The sequence below is a fragment of the Helicoverpa armigera genome, chromosome 17 (assembly GCF_030705265.1).
Source record: "Helicoverpa armigera isolate CAAS_96S chromosome 17, ASM3070526v1, whole genome shotgun sequence".
NCBI lineage: Eukaryota > Metazoa > Arthropoda > Insecta > Lepidoptera > Noctuidae > Helicoverpa > Helicoverpa armigera.
In genome coordinates, this window is record NC_087136.1 from 3011614 (window position 1) to 3031969 (window position 20356).

At 35.4% G+C, this 20356-nt stretch overlaps 5 protein-coding genes across 6 annotated transcripts; 2 read left to right on the forward strand and 3 right to left on the reverse strand.

Moving 5' to 3' along the window:
- The first annotated feature begins 338 nt into the window (after positions 1-338).
- LOC110370383 (protein AF-9) lies at positions 339-3881 on the forward strand. Its single transcript, XM_021326155.3, has 3 exons — positions 339-510; positions 618-808; positions 1015-3881. The coding sequence occupies exons 2-3, from the start codon at positions 625-627 to the stop codon at positions 3096-3098; spliced, it is 2268 nt and encodes a 755-aa protein (XP_021181830.3). The 5' UTR covers positions 339-510; positions 618-624; the 3' UTR covers positions 3099-3881.
- A 342-nt stretch (positions 3882-4223) lies between these two features.
- On the reverse strand, positions 4224-9038 carry LOC126055685 (nonsense-mediated mRNA decay factor SMG5). Its single transcript, XM_049846004.2, has 4 exons — positions 8760-9038; positions 6152-8384; positions 5869-6067; positions 4224-5162 (listed from the first exon to the last, which is right to left on the reverse strand). Exons 1-4 carry the CDS (start codon positions 8831-8833, stop codon positions 4717-4719), a joined length of 2952 nt encoding a protein of 983 aa, XP_049701961.2. The 5' UTR covers positions 8834-9038; the 3' UTR covers positions 4224-4716.
- Positions 9039-10401: 1363 nt separating this feature from the next.
- On the forward strand, positions 10402-15200 carry LOC110370384 (ubiquitin-like protein 7). Its single transcript, XM_064038864.1, has 9 exons — positions 10402-10617; positions 11135-11305; positions 11608-11822; positions 12012-12243; positions 12525-12649; positions 12969-13107; positions 13603-13719; positions 14071-14214; positions 14685-15200. Exons 2-9 carry the CDS (start codon positions 11155-11157, stop codon positions 14738-14740), a joined length of 1179 nt encoding a protein of 392 aa, XP_063894934.1. The 5' UTR covers positions 10402-10617; positions 11135-11154; the 3' UTR covers positions 14741-15200.
- Positions 15201-18312, reverse strand: LOC110370368 (uncharacterized). Its single transcript, XM_021326127.3, has 3 exons — positions 18090-18312; positions 17813-17946; positions 15201-17564 (listed from the first exon to the last, which is right to left on the reverse strand). The coding sequence occupies exons 2-3, from the start codon at positions 17935-17937 to the stop codon at positions 15884-15886; spliced, it is 1806 nt and encodes a 601-aa protein (XP_021181802.3). The 5' UTR covers positions 17938-17946; positions 18090-18312; the 3' UTR covers positions 15201-15883.
- Positions 18313-18824: 512 nt separating this feature from the next.
- LOC126055861 (2-oxoglutarate and iron-dependent oxygenase domain-containing protein 3) lies at positions 18825-20330 on the reverse strand. 2 transcript variants are annotated; one of them, XM_049846620.2, is made up of 5 exons: positions 20179-20330; positions 19997-20096; positions 19479-19908; positions 19251-19403; positions 18825-19111 (listed from the first exon to the last, which is right to left on the reverse strand). In XM_049846620.2, exons 2-5 carry the CDS (start codon positions 20092-20094, stop codon positions 18845-18847), a joined length of 948 nt encoding a protein of 315 aa, XP_049702577.2. In that variant the 5' UTR covers positions 20095-20096; positions 20179-20330; the 3' UTR covers positions 18825-18844. The 2 variants fall into 2 exon arrangements, with proteins under 2 accessions (XP_049702577.2, XP_049702576.2); XM_049846619.2 differs by having other exon boundaries at positions 19997-20290.
- Between the last annotated feature and the right edge of the window lie 26 nt (positions 20331-20356).

Sequence of the window (20356 nt, forward strand, 5' to 3'; positions counted from 1 at the left end):
TTCACATTCCTCGTCAAATAACTTTGCCTGTCTGAAGTCAGCCTTTGGACTCTTTGTGTATGTGTAGTGGTATTTCAACTTATGACTAGGTACCTATCGCTATCGTCAAATCCTTCTTAGGTTCTAGCTAATTTTGGACCGGGAAGGTCAAGTAATGCAATTGAAAGCCCATGAACAAAGCATACGATTGTTAAAAAGATTTATTCTTACCGCTATGTCAAGCGAAATGTGATGCACATTTGAGCAAATTTTAGTCGATGTTCAATAAATTTCTGTACTGGCGATTGTCAGTAGAAATAAATAAATCAGCCCAAGTGGGAAGTCTTAAAAACCTTTAAATGGGAAGTCTATGGTTTACGGTAGAAGAATAATATGGCGGACCAAAATAACAAGGGCGCTAAAAGATTATTTTGGATATTTGTGATTTCTATCAAATCAGTGACTGGCTAAAACTTTGCAGTGCATTTGTTATGTTTTTACTATATTATTTATTTCAAATATTGCATGAAAGTAAGTAAATGTGACACTAAAATTATGTTAAACTTCGATGTTATTTTTCTAGCGTAGTATCGTGAATTTAGAAATTTATTACGAATGATTATTTATTACCATTTCAGAATAAAAATGTCAGCAATCAAAGTAAATTTCGAAATCGGACACGAAGCATCTTTAAGATCTAAAAAGACTCCAGAAGGATTCACTCATGACTGGGAAGTGTTTGTTCGCGGCCAGGAAGGGGCTGATATAAGTCACTTTGTAGACAAAGTGGTTTTTCTTCTACATGAGACTTTTAAAAAGCCCAGAAGAGGTAAATATTTTTTAATTCACCATTTGTATTCTTATATTTATTTACGATGAAACAGCTTATGTAAATTAGGATGCTGAATTTGTCACTTTATTGTTTATGTTTTTTATTGAATGTTTTGACAATATGCTTTACAACATTTACTGCATCTTTTGCAATGTTAACATTTTTCTAAAACGTACTGTACAATCTGTTTTTAATTTTTGCAGTTGTGAAAGAACCACCCTTTACTGTCAAAGAATCTGGATATGCAGGATTCATGTTCCCAATTGAAATCTATTTAAAAAATAAAGATGAACCTAAGAAGATCAAGTTCTCATATGATTTCACTCTACAACAAAGTGGATTTCTGAAAGATCGCTACATATTTCAAAATCCTAATGAAGAGTTCAGAAAAAAGCTTTTAAAAGGAGGTGGAATACCCATAAGCAATAATGCATTCTATACTAACCCCGATCAAGAAAGTAGAAGTAGAGATTCATTCACAGAAGAAAAACAGCAGCTTGTTAGTAAGCCTAAGCTATCATCTGAAAATATTAAAAAACACAAATCCAAGGAGCACAAAGAGGAAGTCCCACACAAAACAACCAGCAGCTTTGAAAACCTTTTTGGACCTCCTTTGCAAAAACCACCAAAAGTATCTCCAGATCCTAAAAAACTGGAAAAAAGTGTACCTCCTGTCAAATCAGATAAGAAGGATAAAGAAAGATCTAGCTCTGACAAAAAGCAGAAACATGAACACAAAGAAATCAAAATGGATAAAATGAAAGTTAAAGAAGATAAAGATAAAGGGAGGCCAGAAAAAATAAAAAATCACACCAAAGATGTTGAGAAACAGAAAGATAAAAATAATAAAAGACCAATTGAAAGACCTCCATCTCCAGATATGGCAAAGAAGCGTTGCTTGAGTCCAATCAAAAGAGCTCTTAGCCCACCACGTTCCAGTAGTGCTTCTAGTATTAAAGATGATTATAAACCACCAAAACACAGTGTTGACAATTTAGAGCAAAAGAAATCTAAAATTGAGGACAAAAGTCTTGATGTCAAAATAGAAAAAGAATTGAAAGAAAAGAAGAAAAAAGAAAAGAAAAGCCATGACAGAGATAAAGAAAGGAAAGAAAAAAAGGAACATAAAAAAGAAAGCCACAAATTAAAAGAGTCTCCAAAAGAGCCACCAAAAGAAACACCCAAAGAGGTTCCTAAAATACGGGAAGCTCCAAAAGAAAAAGAACCAATGAAAGACTCCCCAATGATTAAAGAAAAACCAACAAAGCCTGATAAGAGTGTTAATAAATTTTCATTAGAAAATCTTAGAAAAACACCGCCACCTGATGAAGAACGAACAGAAAGTCACAAATCAAAAGAGAAAGGTGATCCAGAAAGGAAACACAAACACAAGAAAAAGGACAAGAAACGAGATGAGTCACGAGAGAAACACAAAGAATCAAGTAAAGAAAAGAAGCATAAGCATGAAAAGGTTCGTGAAATAGTCCCTGAAAAAATTGAAATAATTGAACGTAGGGAAACACCCATACCCAAAGAACGTCCCCTACCAGAACCAGCATCTCCTATTTCAATTGATACTGCATCTCAGTGTAGTTCTAAGAGTGGTCTGGCCAAATCATCTCATATTGGAAACGAAGATGTCAACAGCAGTCATTCTGATTCTGAGAGTTCAGTTATTGCAGATGAAGAGGACACTAAAGTTAAAATTGAAAATCCATCTCCAGAACCCATCAAACATGAACCATCTCCAGAACCAGAACCGGAACCAGAGATTGAACCAGAGCCAGAATTGGAACCAGAACCAGAGCCTGTGGTTGAACCTCCTCCACCACATAAGGAGAAAAAACAAAAACACAAAGATAAATCTGCAAAGAGAGAAGAAAAACGACGTAAACGGAAAGCAGCTGAAGAAGAGAGAGATAATTTAGAAATCCTAGAAAACAGAAAAATTGCAAAGACTTCAGAAAATGCAGCAACATTCAATGATACAGAACGTGGCGAGAGCAGTGGCTCAACATCTGTAGAAACTAAGGTCCAGGACAATGGAGTCTCTAGTAGTCTCGGTGAAGATGCGGAGCCTGGCGACCTCTCCCCAGACTACATGGTGCAACTCAGAGATTTACAGCAACGCATTATGAAAATTAAAAATAATGAGGATTTGGAGAGGGTAGTCAATCTGATTGCAGAAACTGGCCGGTATGAAGTAACTACACAGACATTTGACTTTGATCTTTGTTTGTTAGACCGCTCCACAGTACAACAGCTTATACAATTAGTGGGTTGTTAGATATTAGAATGTAACTCATGTTTGTTTTCTTTTTGTAAATAACAGCAGATATGCACTAACAAGGCATTTGTGTAAACTTGTTGCGTCTGTCGTGACATAGATGGCAGCGAAGCAGTTTCAAACAGCTTTTATTTACGATGTTGCATAAAATAAGTTAGAAATAATCTCATAAAAGTTTTATCTATTGATATCTTCACATTACTCGACACTTGAGTTTAAAGTGCAATACTGTATAGTTATACTATAAAGTTATAAGACTGTTGAAAGATTGTTAAAAGTAATGTATATTTTGTACATTATTATATTGATTCATTATTAAGTAAGTTAATAAACTTAAAGTTTTAGATTAACCTCCATTATCCCAGGATGGGATCAGAGAGGCTATGTTAATATTATTGTAAAATAGTTATAATGGCAAGTCTAATGTTTTGAATTTATTTATAAGAATATTATTTTCTCTGATTTTGACACATAAGTTTAAACTTTCTGTTTACTGGTTTAAAATTAATTGGCATCCATTGCTACTCACATAGGTATTGCATAATTTTTAATGTAAGGTATCAGCTGTATTTAAAACATCACTATTTTAGATAATACAGATTTTGCCATCAGTCTTGATGCAAACAGCTACAAATTAAGGATTTCTTCAAGATTCTGCAATGGTTATAGTTTAGTGCTCATTTTGGCTTGGTTTGATCTTGTACATTATATTTGTTACATAACTTATTTTTTTATTTATAGTATTTTAAGATATTATAAAGTAATAAATAGAGTGTACACTAATATACATTGTTTTGTTCCTTATATTCATCAACAAGTGAAGTAGTCTGTAAATATACTAATCATTTTAAATTGGATGTTAGAAGTATGTAATAAAGCTTAAAGTGGAACATATATCTAGATACTGCATTTATTACCTCATTTTAACTAGTGAAGCATTTCTCTGTTTACAGCAATTTACTCTTCAAAATAATATGTTCTTGTAAAAGTATCATTTCAAATGTGCATTCACAATGTATAAAGTATGTCAAGATAAAATGCTTACCTTTGAATCAACAATTATGTTAATATTTACTTTTATAATACACTGTTAAGCAGATGGATGGGATTAAAAGGAAATACAAGTTTTTGCAATGAAAACACTTTTATTCCAATGAAAAATCATTTTTTAGAACAAAAAATATTGTCTGAACATAGGTAAAAGGAATTTAAAGTGAACAGTAACTATCGATAAATAAGATATAATATCAGAAAGCTTCTGAAATAATTAAAATAAACGAATGTTTATGAATAGGTAATGAATTATGTATTCCCAAATGTATATGATAATGGAATAAAATATTACGATTAATGAAAATGTGAAAAATGTTATTATCTTAACTCTGTAATAAAGACAGTTATAGCAAAGAGAAATTGTAGCCCACCGTGAGCTATGTCCCTCAGACAGATCGAAGACGAGTTACTTATGACATTAACATTGAGTTTAGCGATCACAACGCGCATAATTCATCAATCTATCTTTCTCAATAGAGATGTTCAATTCTTTTTACCGAAACCGAAGAACGTCTTATGTCCATCCTTTCGCTGCAGTCGAGTCCTGAAGTCATTGACATCATGTTCATCTCTTTTTCCCATTTTTGTGAACAGTTTGGCGCCACTTGGTGTAAAAGTCTCCGATGTATTCGATGGAGATGCCAGCAGCGTGCGCGGCTCCTGTTACACTAAATTCTTTATACTGGTCTTCCTCATTGCCTGGTTCATTGCCAACAAGCAATATCAGTAATGGTGTAGATTTTCCTTGTAAAGAGCTATCTGGGTCACCATTTCCTCCCTGTACTTGTTTCTCATCGGCTATGAAGTGATTACAGAATTCCATAATTTGCATGAAGCTATGAATATGGGGCGGAGCTTTACGAGGGTATTTGAGAAGTGGCAGAGGTTTCGACTGACCAGGCCTTTGCGCACGTAGGAATCGAGAGCCGCTTCGCAACTGAACTTCCAGCCAACGAATAGCGTCACGAGCTCCGCTTTGTTCACGCTTGAGGTTATCCAACTCTTGTAACACTGAAAGTTACAAGGATAATAATTATTACAGGAAGAAAAATGATTTGTGTGTATTTGAAGGTATTTTCTTAGCCAATAGCACGTTCTATCACGATGGGATGACAGCATAAATACCAATTCGTGTCCCAATAAACTACCTCCTTGTTTTGTTATGAATTTTTAAACTTCCGGGAATCGAACCCTAGATTCCTCACGGTAGCGCCTAATTTACAAATCCGTAATAAGACCTGTCGTCCTGTATAAACAAAGTGTGTGCTAAGTATGAATGACGATGGATGGAGAGGAAGAGGAAGACCTAAGAAAAGATGGATGGATTGCCTGAAATATGACATGAAGAGTATGACGAGTGACAGGGGAAAATGGAAGAGGATGACATATTGCGCCGACCCTAAGTAAAATTGGGAACAGGGTAGGAGGAAAAAGAAGCACCTAGTAAGAACTAGATTTTAAAAAAAAAAGTGTATCCAAAGAATCACACATTGTTACCTAACCACAAGTTGAACTGGCTTCTTGAAAAATTAAGTCGTGAAGAGTGGCTACTCAGAAACATTTTTAGGTATTAGCAGGTCGTGGGAGTACCGCGAAAATCATTGGTCACATGCGCGTACCTGTGTTCGGAAGGTAGATGCGAGACGCCATTACGTGTGGCGATAACTATAAGTATCAAGTCACTACAGATATAAATAGGAAAGAGAAACTTCCTTACCAACAGTTGGAATAAGGAGAACAAAGTTTCGGGTTCGAAGCAGTTGTTTGACCCGACGCAAGTGCTTATAGAGGGCGTTCGTGTCAAGCGCCAGTAGTGCAGGCACGGGCAGCTGTCCACTGCGTTCTAACTCTCGCACCTGAGACGCCAGCCAAAGGCGTCCCAGACGGCGCAATAACCCTCCTTCACTTGATTCAACCTTGTAACCAAAGAAAAAGAACATGATAAAAGGTGCCAGTAAGGCTGACAAAATATATTTAGCTGAAAATTCAAATTCCCTTACATGAGGTTTCTTAGAGTTGTGCCATTCTTTACTTCTCTTGTGATTGATCTTTGTAGTCACTTTAGGAGGAGGATTCTTTTTCAAGTAAAATATTTTTAATGTTCTGTTGTACCTAATTCTAGGTATTATTTTCGCAATTTGATTGCCAAAGTCAACAAAATTCAATATTCTTACTATATTCTCCTCATAAAATGACAGTTTGTATTTGTCTAACATTTGCCACTCAGCAGCATCTTTGTCATATTTGCAGATATTTGTTCCCCGTAGATTTATATCTTCAGGCAATGGTATTGTTTTATATTCAAGTTTTAATTTCTTGGCTACACTACGAGCATATTCCAGAATTTGGCATTCTCTGTTTTCATTATGCTTTGGATTAAAATAGTATGTCAAAATATTGAGCAAATCAACAACACACTGAAAAAGTGACTCTCCGCTGTCTCCACAAGATAGGATTAAATCTTTTTCGTTAAGCGCCCAATCCTGCAGTAATTTGATGCTTGACAGATAATTATCACCAAGCAAAAAATTTTGCAACCCTTGAACATCTAGCATATTATTGTTGTAACTGTTATGTTGAAATTCATTGTCATTGTTGTTTTTTTTATCATTCAAGCCACCATTTATGGTGGTTTCTTTAGTAACATCTTTGCTTTCTTTTTCTACATCCCCATTGCTTTTAACATCTGATTCTTCTGCATCAGACACATCATAGCTAGAATCCTCACTTACAGAGTCATCAGAGTGTTCACTAGAATCTGATAAATCTTCTTCCTCAGAGCAAGACTCATCAATGTCACTACTCTCTGTATCAACATCACTCATGTCAGAGCTATCAGAAGAGGCCTGGCGTCTGCGTCGGCGACGCTTGGTCAATGACTTCTTATTATTACTTTTGTCATCACCATTAGTCAAAACATCTTTATTATTTTCTTCCACTACAGCACTTTCTGTAGGTTTGGATACAGTCTCAGTATCGATAACGTCATTTTCATTTGTGTTATTTGATGGTTCTTCATCAAACAGTCGTTTTGTGTCATCTGCTTCAAGAAATTGATTATTGTTTGGTATCTGCAATGTAGCGCTCCTTGATTTATATTTGAAGGCTGGGTTCTTAAGTCCAAGGGATTCCAGCTGTTTCAACAATTTTTGTAGAAGTTGTGACAAAAGTGCTAATGTGAAGGCCTTGCAAGCAAAAGCTTTCACTTCATCAGTTTCTGTTACTTTTGTTATAGTGAACAAACAAATAAGTACTATTTTATGTACAAGATTTGGATTTAAACAGGATGGATTGGAACTTTCTTCCTCAACAGCCTGTGTGAATTCATTGTAACTTTTATCTACATCAGGTAATGGTGATTTTATGAAATCCATTGCTATCTTCAACTCATGAGCAATGGTGCTGCATCTTTGTGGAATATTGGTGTCATTCTTACTCAGATACCAAATTTCTATCAAGGACAGAAAGTTAGTTATTGCACTTTGTATGTGTTCGGTTTGTGTCAATGATTCAGGATTGTTAATTGAATCAAAATATGGAGCATTTTTCTCAAAAATCTTTGTCAAGTTACCAATAGCTCCTTCAAATGGTGTTGTACAACTTAAACAGTGGATGTAGTAGCAAACTGAGTCCAAGTTGTAATTTTTATCATTATACAGGTTGCCCAATTGGTTATAAGGCATCCCGGAAGACATATCAACATGAGCAGCTTGGAGATAATATCGAGCTGCTATAGATGGTTCAAAGGCATGAAATATCTCCACTTGATAGCGACTCAAGTCTCCAAGATAAATCAGGCATGAATGCAAGGCTGATCGACTGAACTGAACTTCCTCATCAGTTGGAGCTTCATTGTTATCAACATATTCACCATCCGCGTGGTAAGATGTATAATCCAATTCTTTGATCTGCAACTTCATCTCAGATTCCAGCCTTGATATAAAATGGTGAAAGTGGCCAATTCCACAAACAATATGTGTAAACAGGTAACTGTCATTTTCATTGTCGGTTTCTCTCAGTTTCTTAGCTGCAGATACAGTTTCATAGTAAACTTTCCTCCAGAGTAGTTCAAGTGATTTTTTGCCATAGTTGATAGGATCAAGAAACAAAAGTTTTTCACAGTTGTCCCTAAGTTTCTGTCGTTGAACTTCAAGCTGGGTGGAAAACAAGTCAGATATGGACCGACTTGTTGTTGTCATGTCACCCACACGTCTTGCTACATCACTGACATAGCTGCAAATCAAAATTTTATGTTATCAGAAGACTACATGATGTTGATAATGTGTATCAGAAAATATATCACATGAATGCCATGGTAATTGATAAATCTGGACATGGCCTACTATACTACAGGCCCTTGCAGTCATAATGCATTTATTTGCATTGAAGATCTTGAAATCTTATAATGTTTGGATTTTATTAGCTTACAGTATTCTCAAGGCAGGTAGGTAGGAGTCTTAGTTTACTTTAACGATGACCCTCTAACCTCTGACCCTTTACCCAAACACTGGGACATACGGAACTGACCTAGTTACAAATTTCTCACGTAATCCTATTTGAGAGATTCAGATTTTAAAATAAAATGTAAAAATAACGTAACATTCTCACCGATAGAGTTTTTTAGCACGTTCAGTGCGCTCGGCAACTTTAGCCTCCAAAATTTCATTAGATTCCTCCTTCATTTTCAAGTCATTGTATCAACTTGTCAAGATGTTGATTGCAATAACACTTCTTTTGCTTTTCCCGGGCTGCCAATATTTGCAGAAATCATTTCGATAACACCATTTTTCACATTGATATTTTGTTACGATATTTTAACTATCATCTGCTGTCTGCTGCGCAATTGTGACAGTGACATAACCTGCGGACATAACACAGCACAGACAAGGGGGTGGTGTGGCCAGGCAGGGTGTGGCGTGTGGCGGAGGCATTAAAAGAAGAGGTAAAACTTTTAACCGATAGACGGCGCATGATGGACTGTACCAATTTTTGAAAACCTATAATTTTTTTACAGTCTTACAAATGTATAGTATTACACAACATTAAAAATAGTTACAGTTTATGCTTATTTATAGACCATATACAATATCCCAGTGCACAATATGTTTTATCGTGACATTCACATAGTGGTAATTTTACCGCAGTGGACACTCTTAGTATGCACTCTCATGCCGTGCCCAGTCTATGTATCAACTAGTTCGTTTAGTTCTCCCCGCATATACACCTTTATGTATTTATTATGTATCTGAATTTAATGAATGTTCGACCATATCGCATGGATGTGCCCACAACCTTTAATGATTGCTGCATCCATCCACCTCCGCTCTCATGTTATTTTTTGAGACGACCATGCGTGAACTGACTGGCTATAAATCTGACTGTAAAATATAGTTGACTATGGCGCCATTTCTAATCACTTTAATGTTCCAATCTATGAAGTCTAGGCCAAGTTTATCTAAGCTTAGGGCTGCCATCTCGAATTTCGCCAAACCCGGACAAACATTAAAAAACCCGGACATTTGGCGTAAATTGCATTTTTTCCCCGAACGAGTACGATTTTTTAAAACAAAATAATACCTAATTTGTAATCCATTTAGTATTAACATATACTTAAATAAATAAAGAGTCGTGGTGGCCTAGTGGGTAAAGAACCAACCTTTCGAGTATGAGGGTGTGGGTTCGATTCCAGGGTCAGGCAAGTACCAATGCAACTTTTCTAAGTTTGTATGTACTTTCTAAGTATACTTAGACACCAATGACTGATAAAAAGGTGAAGGAAAACATCTTGAGGAAACCTGGACTATAAAGTCTGAAATCACCAACCCGCATTGAGCAAGCGTGGTGATTAATGCTCAATCCTTCTCCATGTGAGAGGAGGCCTGTGCCCAGCAGTGGGACGATAAAAAGGCTGTAACAATAACAATAATATACTTAAATTCAATGAGGTGAGGCTTCCTTACATGAAAAGGACACTTCTTGAAACCCCGCCCGGACGGCCCCCGGACGGCCTCCAAACGAGGACAAATCCGGGGAAACCCGGACGGATGGCAGCCCTAGCTAAGCTACAAGGAAGCTAAGCTCACTTAAGCATTAATCCCATTAATATTCAAAATAACGGGTTCAAATACCGACGTCCTTATTTCGATCTAGTTGGTCAAACTACCAAAGTATTTGTTCTTCAACCAAAGTTTAAAAAAAAACAATCACTTTACTTTTGATATTCTGTGATAAATTATACTCTATGATCTTATGATGACGGGCGAAAATCCAAAATGCTGCATCGTTGTGTCAAAATAAAAAATTAGACAGCTGACCGTATGAATTACAAAGTGCAGTCAGTTATTAAAACAAAGCTATTTATGCAAGTTAAATAGTTTTGTTCAAAGTGTAACTGAAAAGATTGCTCTTTAAAGTATATTACACGCATCTATCTAAGAAACGAAGACCGGTTGTTTGTTAAACCAAGGTATAGAGAAGGTTTCTAATTACTATTGCTTATTTAGTCAATTCGTCATTCGTGGTGCTTTGGAATTATATTTTTTAGCGTTTACTATGATTGCTGTCCTCAAGCTATCATACTGCTTTTATTTGAAGAAGAATAAGGTAACCTTAGGTATTTCGCTAATGTTTACAATTTCTGGCATCATAGTATGCACCATACTGAATCCTGCATAGTGTTTTGACACCATACAAATCCATCATCTGAAAATTTAAACATATGGATTCTTTATTAATTTTACAAGTTTTCAGTTTTTTGGATTATGTGAGCCCTAGCTCCAAAAATTTCATACATTTATTTATTTATTCTTTATTGCACACTTAACTATACATATAAAAAGAATCAAGACAGTTTATGTACAATGGCAAGCTGGTTTGATTTGATTGTGATTATAAACTTTAATTTCGATATTTTCTCATGTCTAACTTGTTTATGTCAAAGAAAACTTTTATAGAAAGGTGGTGCTAATCTGTTTTTTTTTCAGGTATAACTACAGTTTAAGCCATGGACAGTCAGCCTTGCATATTTCTGGGCATCAAAATCAAACCTGGGCCTATAGAGCGCTATAAAGTTGAAAACTTCACCCTTGATAACACAGTGGACAATCTAAAATCTGAAGCTGAAAAGAAGACAAATGTACCGTCTACATCTCTTGGTATGTATTATACAATATTGAGATTTTAACTTAAAAAAAACTGATCGTTAAAAAAACATAAATAACACCAACACCTTGCCAAGTACAGTTAAATAATAAATAATATTGGTATTGCCATCATTTGTCATTTCCTTACAACCAAATCTGCATGATTAATTTAATTCTAAAATATGTGATTTTTAGTTTAGCCTTTATTGTCCCACTGCTGAGCCAAGGCCTCCCCCAAAGTTTAAATTTTTTTCTGTATATGAAGCTTGCTGTGGCCAGTCAGCAAAACCTGAGATATTTTTCAATAATTTCAGAACTAATACACCATGGCAAGATTTTGAAAGGCGACCTCACTCTCCAAGACAGTGGTGTCAAAAATGGGGAGATGGTCCACGTGGTGAAGAAGAAAGTGCAGACAACTACCACAGCTACTCCATCATATTCAGATGCTGAGCTGCAACAACTTAATACTTCCTTGAGAACGTTGGGATGCACTCCCAATGCTCCTGGGTGGACTAGGGCAATGCAGGTAGCTTTGATTGTTAATCCAATTCATTCATATTTTATAGTATGCTTTCCCTTTGGATTTTGTTTTTGGTCAAATCAATCCAAACATTATATGAGAGTCGAACCAACCCTCGGATCTCACAAAGACACAGAGTACATATTATGTACATTTTCAGCACAAGTTGGACTAAAGTTTATTCATTCTTTATAGCTATTAAATGACGATTCCGCAATGAACGAGATAGTGGAACAAGCACCGGGCATCGGAGAGGACTGTGTGGCCCTTTCTATCTTACATGAAGTGGAATTGTTGGCCGCCCTGGGTGCTAATGTCCACACTATGAGGAGGGGAGCTAACGCCCATCCTGAGTTGCCAGCAGCTTTGAGACATCTAACGCGCCTTGTAAGGTCGCGATCTAACACTACGTCGTCTACTGAGAGTGGTAAGTTGATTATCACTTTTTAAACCTTAACTTCACTCTTTTTTTTTATTTTCATGAAATATGTAGGTTACATATTTAGGAGAATAACAGCTGGGAATAGGTGAAGCTGTTGCCATATAATATGCGACATAAATCAAAGAATGGATTTGCCTATAAAAATGCAGATTATCCCTATCTTAAAGCTTACAAGCAGCCTGCACTTCAAACTACTAACTTTAAAATTTTCGAAATATTTAAATGAGAATATAATTTAAATTAAAATCCTATTAATAATATTCCAGTGCCCACATCAGGATTTGCGTATTCGTTAGAAGCATTGTCAGAAGACGAGGATGCTGATGAGGAAGAGACTGAAGACGGTGAGAGGAACCCCATCACTCACGAGCAGTTTGCTGCTGCCTTACAGGTCAGTGGCACACAGGTTTCATGGCTAATTTTGATAAAACTTGCATGTTTTTTGGCACATAAGTTTAAACCAGCCTATTATTCTGCGCGAGAACAAGTTCCGAGCTAAAAAAAGGCTTCATCACTCGATAACGTCTCTACGAGCCTCGCTAGTTTGAAGGCGCTCTTTACAAGTGCACATCTGACTTTTAATGAAACTACAACTGTGGACGAAATAGCATCAATGATTAACAAATAACTATTTAAAAATCGCACTCTTTCGTGGCTGAAACGAATTATATTTAGTAAAACTATTAACAAAAAAGTTTTATGTTCTTCAGGCAGCAACAGAAGCAGTATCATCTTCGAGCAGCCGTGGTGCTGGCAGCAACGACAGTTTGCTGAGGCTGCTGCAGTCTGCCGGCGAGTCCAGCAGAACCACGTCATCAGCCACCGAGTCTGGCACGCCTACAGGCGTCGGTATGTTCGATCTTATTGTTTAAAAAATATAAAAGTCATTTAAATTTATTCAAAGTAGGCTGAAAATCAAATTTGCAATTCAAAGCACTTTTTGAAGCTCAAATTTACAAAAGACAGACCCCAAAACGCCCGTCTTTCACCACTTCCTATGTGTTTTTGCTGGGAAGAAGAAGATTGGAACTTTATTTCGAAAAACATACAAACAAAGGGTTTAAAGAATCGGAAACTATTTATTAATCAGATTTGAAAAATAATAGGTGTGACCTATATATTTTATTTGACAAAACAATACAAATTGGCTATTATTCATATTCAATTATCAATTTCGAAAGCAGAGCTTTTACGTCACGGTGTTATAAAACTTGTATGTGCGTCACACTTTATCGCATTGAATCTTAGTTTATGGAACAAAAGAAAACAATGTGTGACTTATATGTGTTTTAGCTCATGTAAATGAACTACATAGTTATAAGTTAAAATGTATTATTATCACAGCTCCAACGCGGTCGCTGATAACGCCGGAGATGTTCAGCGAGGCTATATCCGAAGCTATGAACCGAGCCAGCAGCACCAGGAACACTGCTGGCACTCCAATGGAACAGAGCACGGCTGGTAAATATTATCAAGTCACTTTTTATTTATAGGACTATAATAATAGACGGAAGGCTCTGAAACTGCTGAAGCTGAACAGATTTGAAAAATTCACTGTTGGGAAGCTAGACTATCTGTCATATATATTCCGAATTTCAGACTATCCATCTAGCTTTCCAACAGTGCAAAAACAAGTAACAATGCTAAATTTTGTGCGAGAACGGGAAAAGTATTTAAAATATTTTTCACATCCAATGCAAGTCACTTCGAAACTTATGTTCAAGCCTCAATAAAATATGGGAAATAAAGTAGCCTACCCACACCAATTGTTTCTCTGTCATAATTACAAAGAGTTCAAAATTAAAATTCCAGCTTCATCATCACAAAGTCCAGTGCAAGCGAGAGAAGTTCCCGCTGTGCCCACTGGTGAAGACTTCACAACCCAGCTCAACCACATGCACGAAATGGGACTGGTGGATGACGCTCTCAATATACGGGCACTGCTCATTTGTGCAGGTAAAACACACACTTTTTAGGGTTCCGTACCCAAAGGGTAAAACGGGACCCTATTGTTTTCGCTCCTCTGTCCGTCCGTCCGTCTGTCACCAGGCTGTATCTCATGAACCGTGATGGTTGAAATTTTCACAGATGATGTATTTCTGTTGCTGCTATAACAACAAATACTGAAAAGTAGAATAAAATAAATATTTTGGGAGGCTCCCATACAACAAACGTCATTTTTTTGCTTGATATCCATAAATATAATATTAGTTTGGATGGTACGGAACTCTACGTGCGCGAGTCCGACTCGCACTTGGCCGGTTTTTTTCTGTAGATTATTATATGGTTCAAAAACAGTTATACTATAAATACTAACAAAAGTTTATAGCGCCCTAATTGTTCATCAATGCGTCCAGAATGAAGATGCTGTATGAACTTGTAATAATGAAAACAGCCTTTGAAACAACTATTTTTTATTGTTTCAGGTGATGTAAATGCAGCCATAAACTTGGTTTTCAGTGGAGCAATCGGTGATGATTAGATTTTATATTATTTATATTAATTGAACTGCTGAAGCATTCTTCCTCAATTTCACATGATGGATTTTTTTTTCGTAAATATCGTCATTCATTTGCTATTGTCGAAAACAGTCTCATCAAAGATTATTTCAGTATAGCTTTTTTCCGAGGCACAAGTATTTTAAACTTATTTGTTTGAGTATTTATTTTAATATCGGATGTATATCAAAGCTGCACAATTTAAGTGAAGTTCCTCACAAACCAATTGCACCTTTGGAGTATATTGACCCCTTTATTAGGAGGTAAAACGATTGCTTTTTTAATTAGTTTCTTGTGAAATATGTGCCAATAACACTTGTATAAGAGCAAATGAATGGGATCTAGTTGATCTATTGGGGACAGATCAACATTTCTTTGAATGAAAAAGGGTCCTTATTTTGTGGTATGTATGTGATTACTATAATAAATATTGAAACATTCATATATTTGTTTATTTATTTATTTTATAATACCTGCTAATTTTGAAAATACTGTTTTAATTATCACGGGATGCAAAATCCATAAGGGCAAGTATAATAAAATGTGTACTTTAAGTAGAATTAAATTTTACATAGAGTGGAATTAACCATCTAAAATTTTCTTAATATTCTAAATTCTAGAAAACGTCAATCAAGCAAATGCATATTGCATTAATGATAAAAAGAAAGTACTTATAAAAGTTTATAAGCTCAAGTTATCAAACCAAGATGTTCAAGTTGGTTGTAAGATAGATGTGAAGTATACATGTAAGAAACAGCAATATAAGTATCTAAAAATTAGAATATAAATATAGAATTGACTGAAGTCTCTTGTTGGTGTCAAGCACCTATAAAGCTTTACCATCTTTGTAACAGCAAATGAAGTTAGTATGCAAAAACACAGTCAATTTAAAAACTTTCATTTACATTTAGTCCAAGTGATCCTGCCTATATCTGGCGCAGTCTACTGTAGCTGACATTTTAAACAAAAAATATACCATTGACTGTATATTATTGTTAAAAAAGGTTTAGTAGTACCTTTCAGATATAGGGTTGGGTCACTTACTAACTTAACTACTAAGCAGCTAATGATAAGTGTTCAAATTTTCTAAATGTTTGCACAACGTTCATTATAAGTAACATTAAATATTAATGTTTCATTTTAAAATTCATATTTCTTCTGGCAAGTTTCTTATATGTACTGTTGTCTCCCTTAGCGCGACACTGTTCACGTCTCTGCATACGTCGGAAGTACCAACCAGCATTATTAGGACTTGTCTCACCAAACAGTTCATGTTCCAGTTTCTTCCTAGCTTCTGTTCTGAGGACACCTCTCTTGTCATACCAGTTTAAGTCATCTTTTCCATTCTTCTTTCCTTTATCAAATCGTGATTGCTTTTCATTTGCATTGTCACTGTTGTTTTGACTCTCACTGATGTCAGAAAACTGATTAATATAATTCCTCTTTTCAAAATCTCTACTAAATGTGTTTTGATCAGGCTTCTTCAGTATATACTCATTTTCTTGTGATGATGTTATAGAAAATTCATCATAGTCCTTTAGGTAACCACCCTTCATCTCCCACTGTTCATATTTATTTCTCCTCTTTTGTTTCTTATGTATTTTCTGTCTATCTCGTTTTTTCTTGTCCTGTTTCATCTTTGGGCCAGCATATCTATCATCTTTCTTTAAGTCCTCCTCACTCAAAACGTCATGTACATCAAGATCTTTTTTATTCTTCCTCCTGATCACATGTTCTTTGACCTCTCTGTGCGGTCCTACATTTATATTTGTATCTCTCTTTTCAACTTTATGGACAGACTTTAATGAGTCTGCATAAGTCACTTTCTGAGCAGCTGGTAATTGATTAACTGCAACATCATCAGCTATAGGATGTAGTTCTAATTCAATGAGTTCTGCATCATCTTCAGAATTCAACTTATTTATATGTCCAGGGAAATCTGCATTTTTTTTAACATTCTCATCTTGTGATACTTTTTGTTCTTCTTTTATGCTTGTTAATGGTGTTTTCATGTTGTTTACGATTTTTTTAATTGTTTGTTTCTCATTTTTCATCCTTTTGGCAACTTCATCATCAAGCCAACTTTTGTTTTGCTGATAAATATTCCTTAGTTTATCAATATCATTCAAAAATTCTTTTTCATATTCAGGTTGGATTACATTCATAGGAGTATTAACATTTTTTTCAAAATTATTATTTTCCACATCTATGCACTTAGTGATCTTTTCTGTATTCTTACTATTCAGAGGTTCTTCATATACCTTTTTACACCTTTGTTGCTTGTATGGTATCCTTTCTAAGTTGAGTTTCTTTTGTTGCATTTGTATGCTGCTCACTAATGTAAGTTCTTTTAATTTGTTCCTTAAATAGGCATTCTCTTCTTGCAGTTTATATAAGTTAGATAGTATCTTGTTGATGGATGGTGTGGTGTGCAGTGAGCACTCATTTCTGGCACCCCACATATGGCCAATAGCTACACCTGCAGCTGTAATGACACTCCCTAACATGATTATATTAAGAACTGTACTAAGCCTTTTATTTCTTCTGTGAACATAGGTTTTGTGTTTGCCAGTGGCATCTCCAAGAAAGTCGTCCTCACTCCTTATAGATTCATGTTGGTCATTAATATTGGGAGCAAGAGGATTAATCGAAACAAATTGAGTATTTAATATATCTGTTGGACGGCTCTCTTCATCAATACATTTGTCGTAGTTTAATTCACAAGGTGTAGACTCTGGTTCGCTGTCACTGATGACAGATATCCCATCCGTGTCTTCATCCTTCTCAATATGTGTCTCAGCTCTTACTCTGTTGACAAAATCATAATGCATTAAATAATAAATGTGCAATATTCCACAAATATACCACAAGTTAATGAAACAAGTATTTAATGTCAAAGTGAGGAAGCTTAGTAACTTTAGATTTAGATATGATAACCGGTAATTTCGAATTAAATACCATGAGGAGTAAATAAAGTACCTCACAATAGGTCAAGGTCAAGGAGTACTGATATTGATTATTAGCTTTAATATTACAAGGTCATCAGCAGCACTTACTGTTCGAGTGTTGGACTATTCTCCGCGAATTCCGGGGCATCTTCGCCATACGAAGGGCTGTGTTCTAAAAGGGTCCAACTCTCTCCAGAGTCCGAATCGCTGTGGTCCACCGTAGACCCGTCCATTTAAATAATCTAGTAAATATCAATAAACATCAGTACATAACAATCTAACTTAAGCACATCAAGGTCGCACGCACTGGTGAAATGAAAATTGAGCTTGAGCCGATAACGAAGTATGTCTAAATAACAATTTGCGCATCAGAATATTAACATACCTTGTGCAACACTCCAAACAAAAATTTGCGTATCAAAATATGCTTGGAACGGTCCAGTTACACTGAAATTTAGCTTATTCAAAAACTATGAATTTTGTGACATGTTTTATATTTTGTTTTTTTTTTTTTTATTATTTTACGTCAACGTCAAGAAAGCGACTCTGTTTTGTTTTGGTTTCAACAATTCTGCCAAACGAAGTTAGCAACAGAACGATTTTTTTTTCGACACTGACATTTACGCAGTGCTACCAACCAACAAATGGCAGAATAGAATACATAGGAATACCAGCAATACCACCTTCAGAAGTTCAACAATCGATATTTTACTTTGTAAGAATAAATAAAATTGCGCTTACAATATTACCCAAGTTATTCAAGAAAAAATGCGAACTTATGAGATGACTCTGCAATGCAAACATACTTACGTACTACTTAACATAATACTGTCAAGTGTCTTCATTCACCCTATACCTCCTAACTCCCTCTACATTCACACTATACTATCTTCCGGCAGCGGTTTCATCTACGTTCAATAGTAGCTTCTGGCTTCCTTGATACAGTGAAAACACTTTTCCATTCGTCCCAGCTGTTCCTGAGATATTATATTAATCTCATGTTCAAACAAACAAACCTTACTAGAGGCTTGGATCCAGTATAAAATCAGATTATACATTCTAATCACAGGGCACGAGGAAAAAAAAGTGTTTGGTTTAGTTTAACAAAAATGAAACAATATTAAAGTTTGGAATGTTATTTTATATATTTTTTGTACTAGGATCTTCAATTGCATATTGTTTATCACAAGTAAATGAAATGGTCATAGCATATCTGATGCCTGATGTTACTTTTTCCACATAGTGAAAGTTCTCTCTGCCACTAGTAAACATACTGAGGCGGGCTACCCTTGGTTCTACAGTTCTGTTAAACTTCTCATCAACAAAAACAAATCTTCCACCTTTGAAGTCAATATTATAATCACCAAGATAAAGAAGGGTTGTGTAGTGAAATGATTTGTATGTTTCCTGAAAATAGAATTTTAACAAACAATTAAGATTCTTGTGGCTATTGTAAAGTAAAATATGCATAAACTTCACAGACAGGAGTAAATAAGTATTTATATTTTCTTTCTATGTTTGTCATAATCGTGTAAAGATCACATACCTTGTCAACATGAGGATGCCAGTACTCATCATGTACTGTAACTGCTTTTTTAGGAGTGATTTCAGAGAAAAATGTTGGATGTGTCAGGTATATTTTGTTTGGATTCACTCCAAAATGATGTGCAACAGCATATTTAATTTTTTCTTTAATCACCTGCAACAGATGACTTGTTGAGTATTTTTTAGAAATATGTGTAATAAAAAGTTTTAATTCATTATAATTACTTACTCTATAAATGTTGAAGTCTTTTTCGCTAAATACATTTTTAGCATCTTCACGTTTGTAAATATTGACAAAATGTTGTCCCATAGACAGGGCACCACTGTGTAGGTCCAGGATAGAGGCTCCACCTGATGATCCTCCTAACTTAAGCCCTTTCTTAGCTATTGCTAACAGTTCTTCAGCTTCTCTCACTGATATCACTTTATCAGTGACAAATCTTTTGCACTCTTTAGGGAAACAGCCTTCATATTTATCTACCTCTTCTCTATATGATTGAGAACATTCTACAACTAAGCCTTTTCCAGGCAACAATTCAGATTGTTTAGCAAAGGTTTTGAAGTTGTCATTTTTAGAAGAAAAGTACACTATTATCAGTAGAGAAAATATTACAACGACTCGGGAGATAACTCGCAGTGATATGTTTCTTCTTGATGTCCTAAAAATATTGAAACAGCTAATCATTATTCCACATAATACTAAAATACTAATTATCGGATGGTCTTCCTGGTATTCAGAATACTTACGGTGCTTCGTTGTTATTAACAACAATATCGTTATTTACTTTGGAATTATCTCTTTCGGACTTATCAGCATTTTTGCTTCTTTTCCTGACATCTTGCATGTCTGTATATTATAGAAGAGTATTATTTTGAAGTTATATATATTTTTTTGTTTCTTTTGGAATTTTATTGCCTTGTTTACCTACCACATAAACATTAAATAATTTGGTTATATTTTAAAAGTAAATGTTGCGGTCATTTGCGGATGACTTGAGTAGAAACGTCACGTCGGTGAATTTGACAGCTAGGCGCGAGCCTAGCCGCAGATCAATCAATCACTCCACAGACTAATAAGGATACTTATGGCGTGCGCTTGCTTATGAC

Coding starts and splice junctions, on each gene's coding strand:
- LOC110370383 (XM_021326155.3), top strand. CDS start 625: ATGTCAGCAATCAAAGTAAATTTCGAAATCGGACACGAAGCATCTTTA. Junction 809..1,014: donor TTTTAAAAAGCCCAGAAGAG/GTAAATATTTTT, acceptor TAATTTTTGCAG/TTGTGAAAGAACCACCCTTT.
- LOC126055685 (XM_049846004.2), bottom strand. CDS start 8,833: ATGAAGGAGGAATCTAATGAAATTTTGGAGGCTAAAGTTGCCGAGCGC. Junction 8,385..8,759: donor CGTGCTAAAAAACTCTATCG/GTGAGAATGTTA, acceptor TTTGATTTGCAG/CTATGTCAGTGATGTAGCAA. Junction 5,163..5,868: donor TCTCCTTATTCCAACTGTTG/GTAAGGAAGTTT, acceptor TGTAACTTTCAG/TGTTACAAGAGTTGGATAAC.
- LOC110370384 (XM_064038864.1), top strand. CDS start 11,155: ATGGACAGTCAGCCTTGCATATTTCTGGGCATCAAAATCAAACCTGGG. Junction 12,244..12,524: donor TACGTCGTCTACTGAGAGTG/GTAAGTTGATTA, acceptor ATAATATTCCAG/TGCCCACATCAGGATTTGCG. Junction 13,720..14,070: donor AATGGAACAGAGCACGGCTG/GTAAATATTATC, acceptor TTAAAATTCCAG/CTTCATCATCACAAAGTCCA.
- LOC110370368 (XM_021326127.3), bottom strand. CDS start 17,937: ATGGACGGGTCTACGGTGGACCACAGCGATTCGGACTCTGGAGAGAGT. Junction 17,565..17,812: donor AATAGTCCAACACTCGAACA/GTAAGTGCTGCT, acceptor TTTTGTCAACAG/AGTAAGAGCTGAGACACATA.
- LOC126055861 (XM_049846620.2), bottom strand. CDS start 20,094: ATGCAAGATGTCAGGAAAAGAAGCAAAAATGCTGATAAGTCCGAAAGA. Junction 19,909..19,996: donor GTTAATAACAACGAAGCACC/GTAAGTATTCTG, acceptor CAATATTTTTAG/GACATCAAGAAGAAACATAT. Junction 19,404..19,478: donor AAGACTTCAACATTTATAGA/GTAAGTAATTAT, acceptor CATCTGTTGCAG/GTGATTAAAGAAAAAATTAA.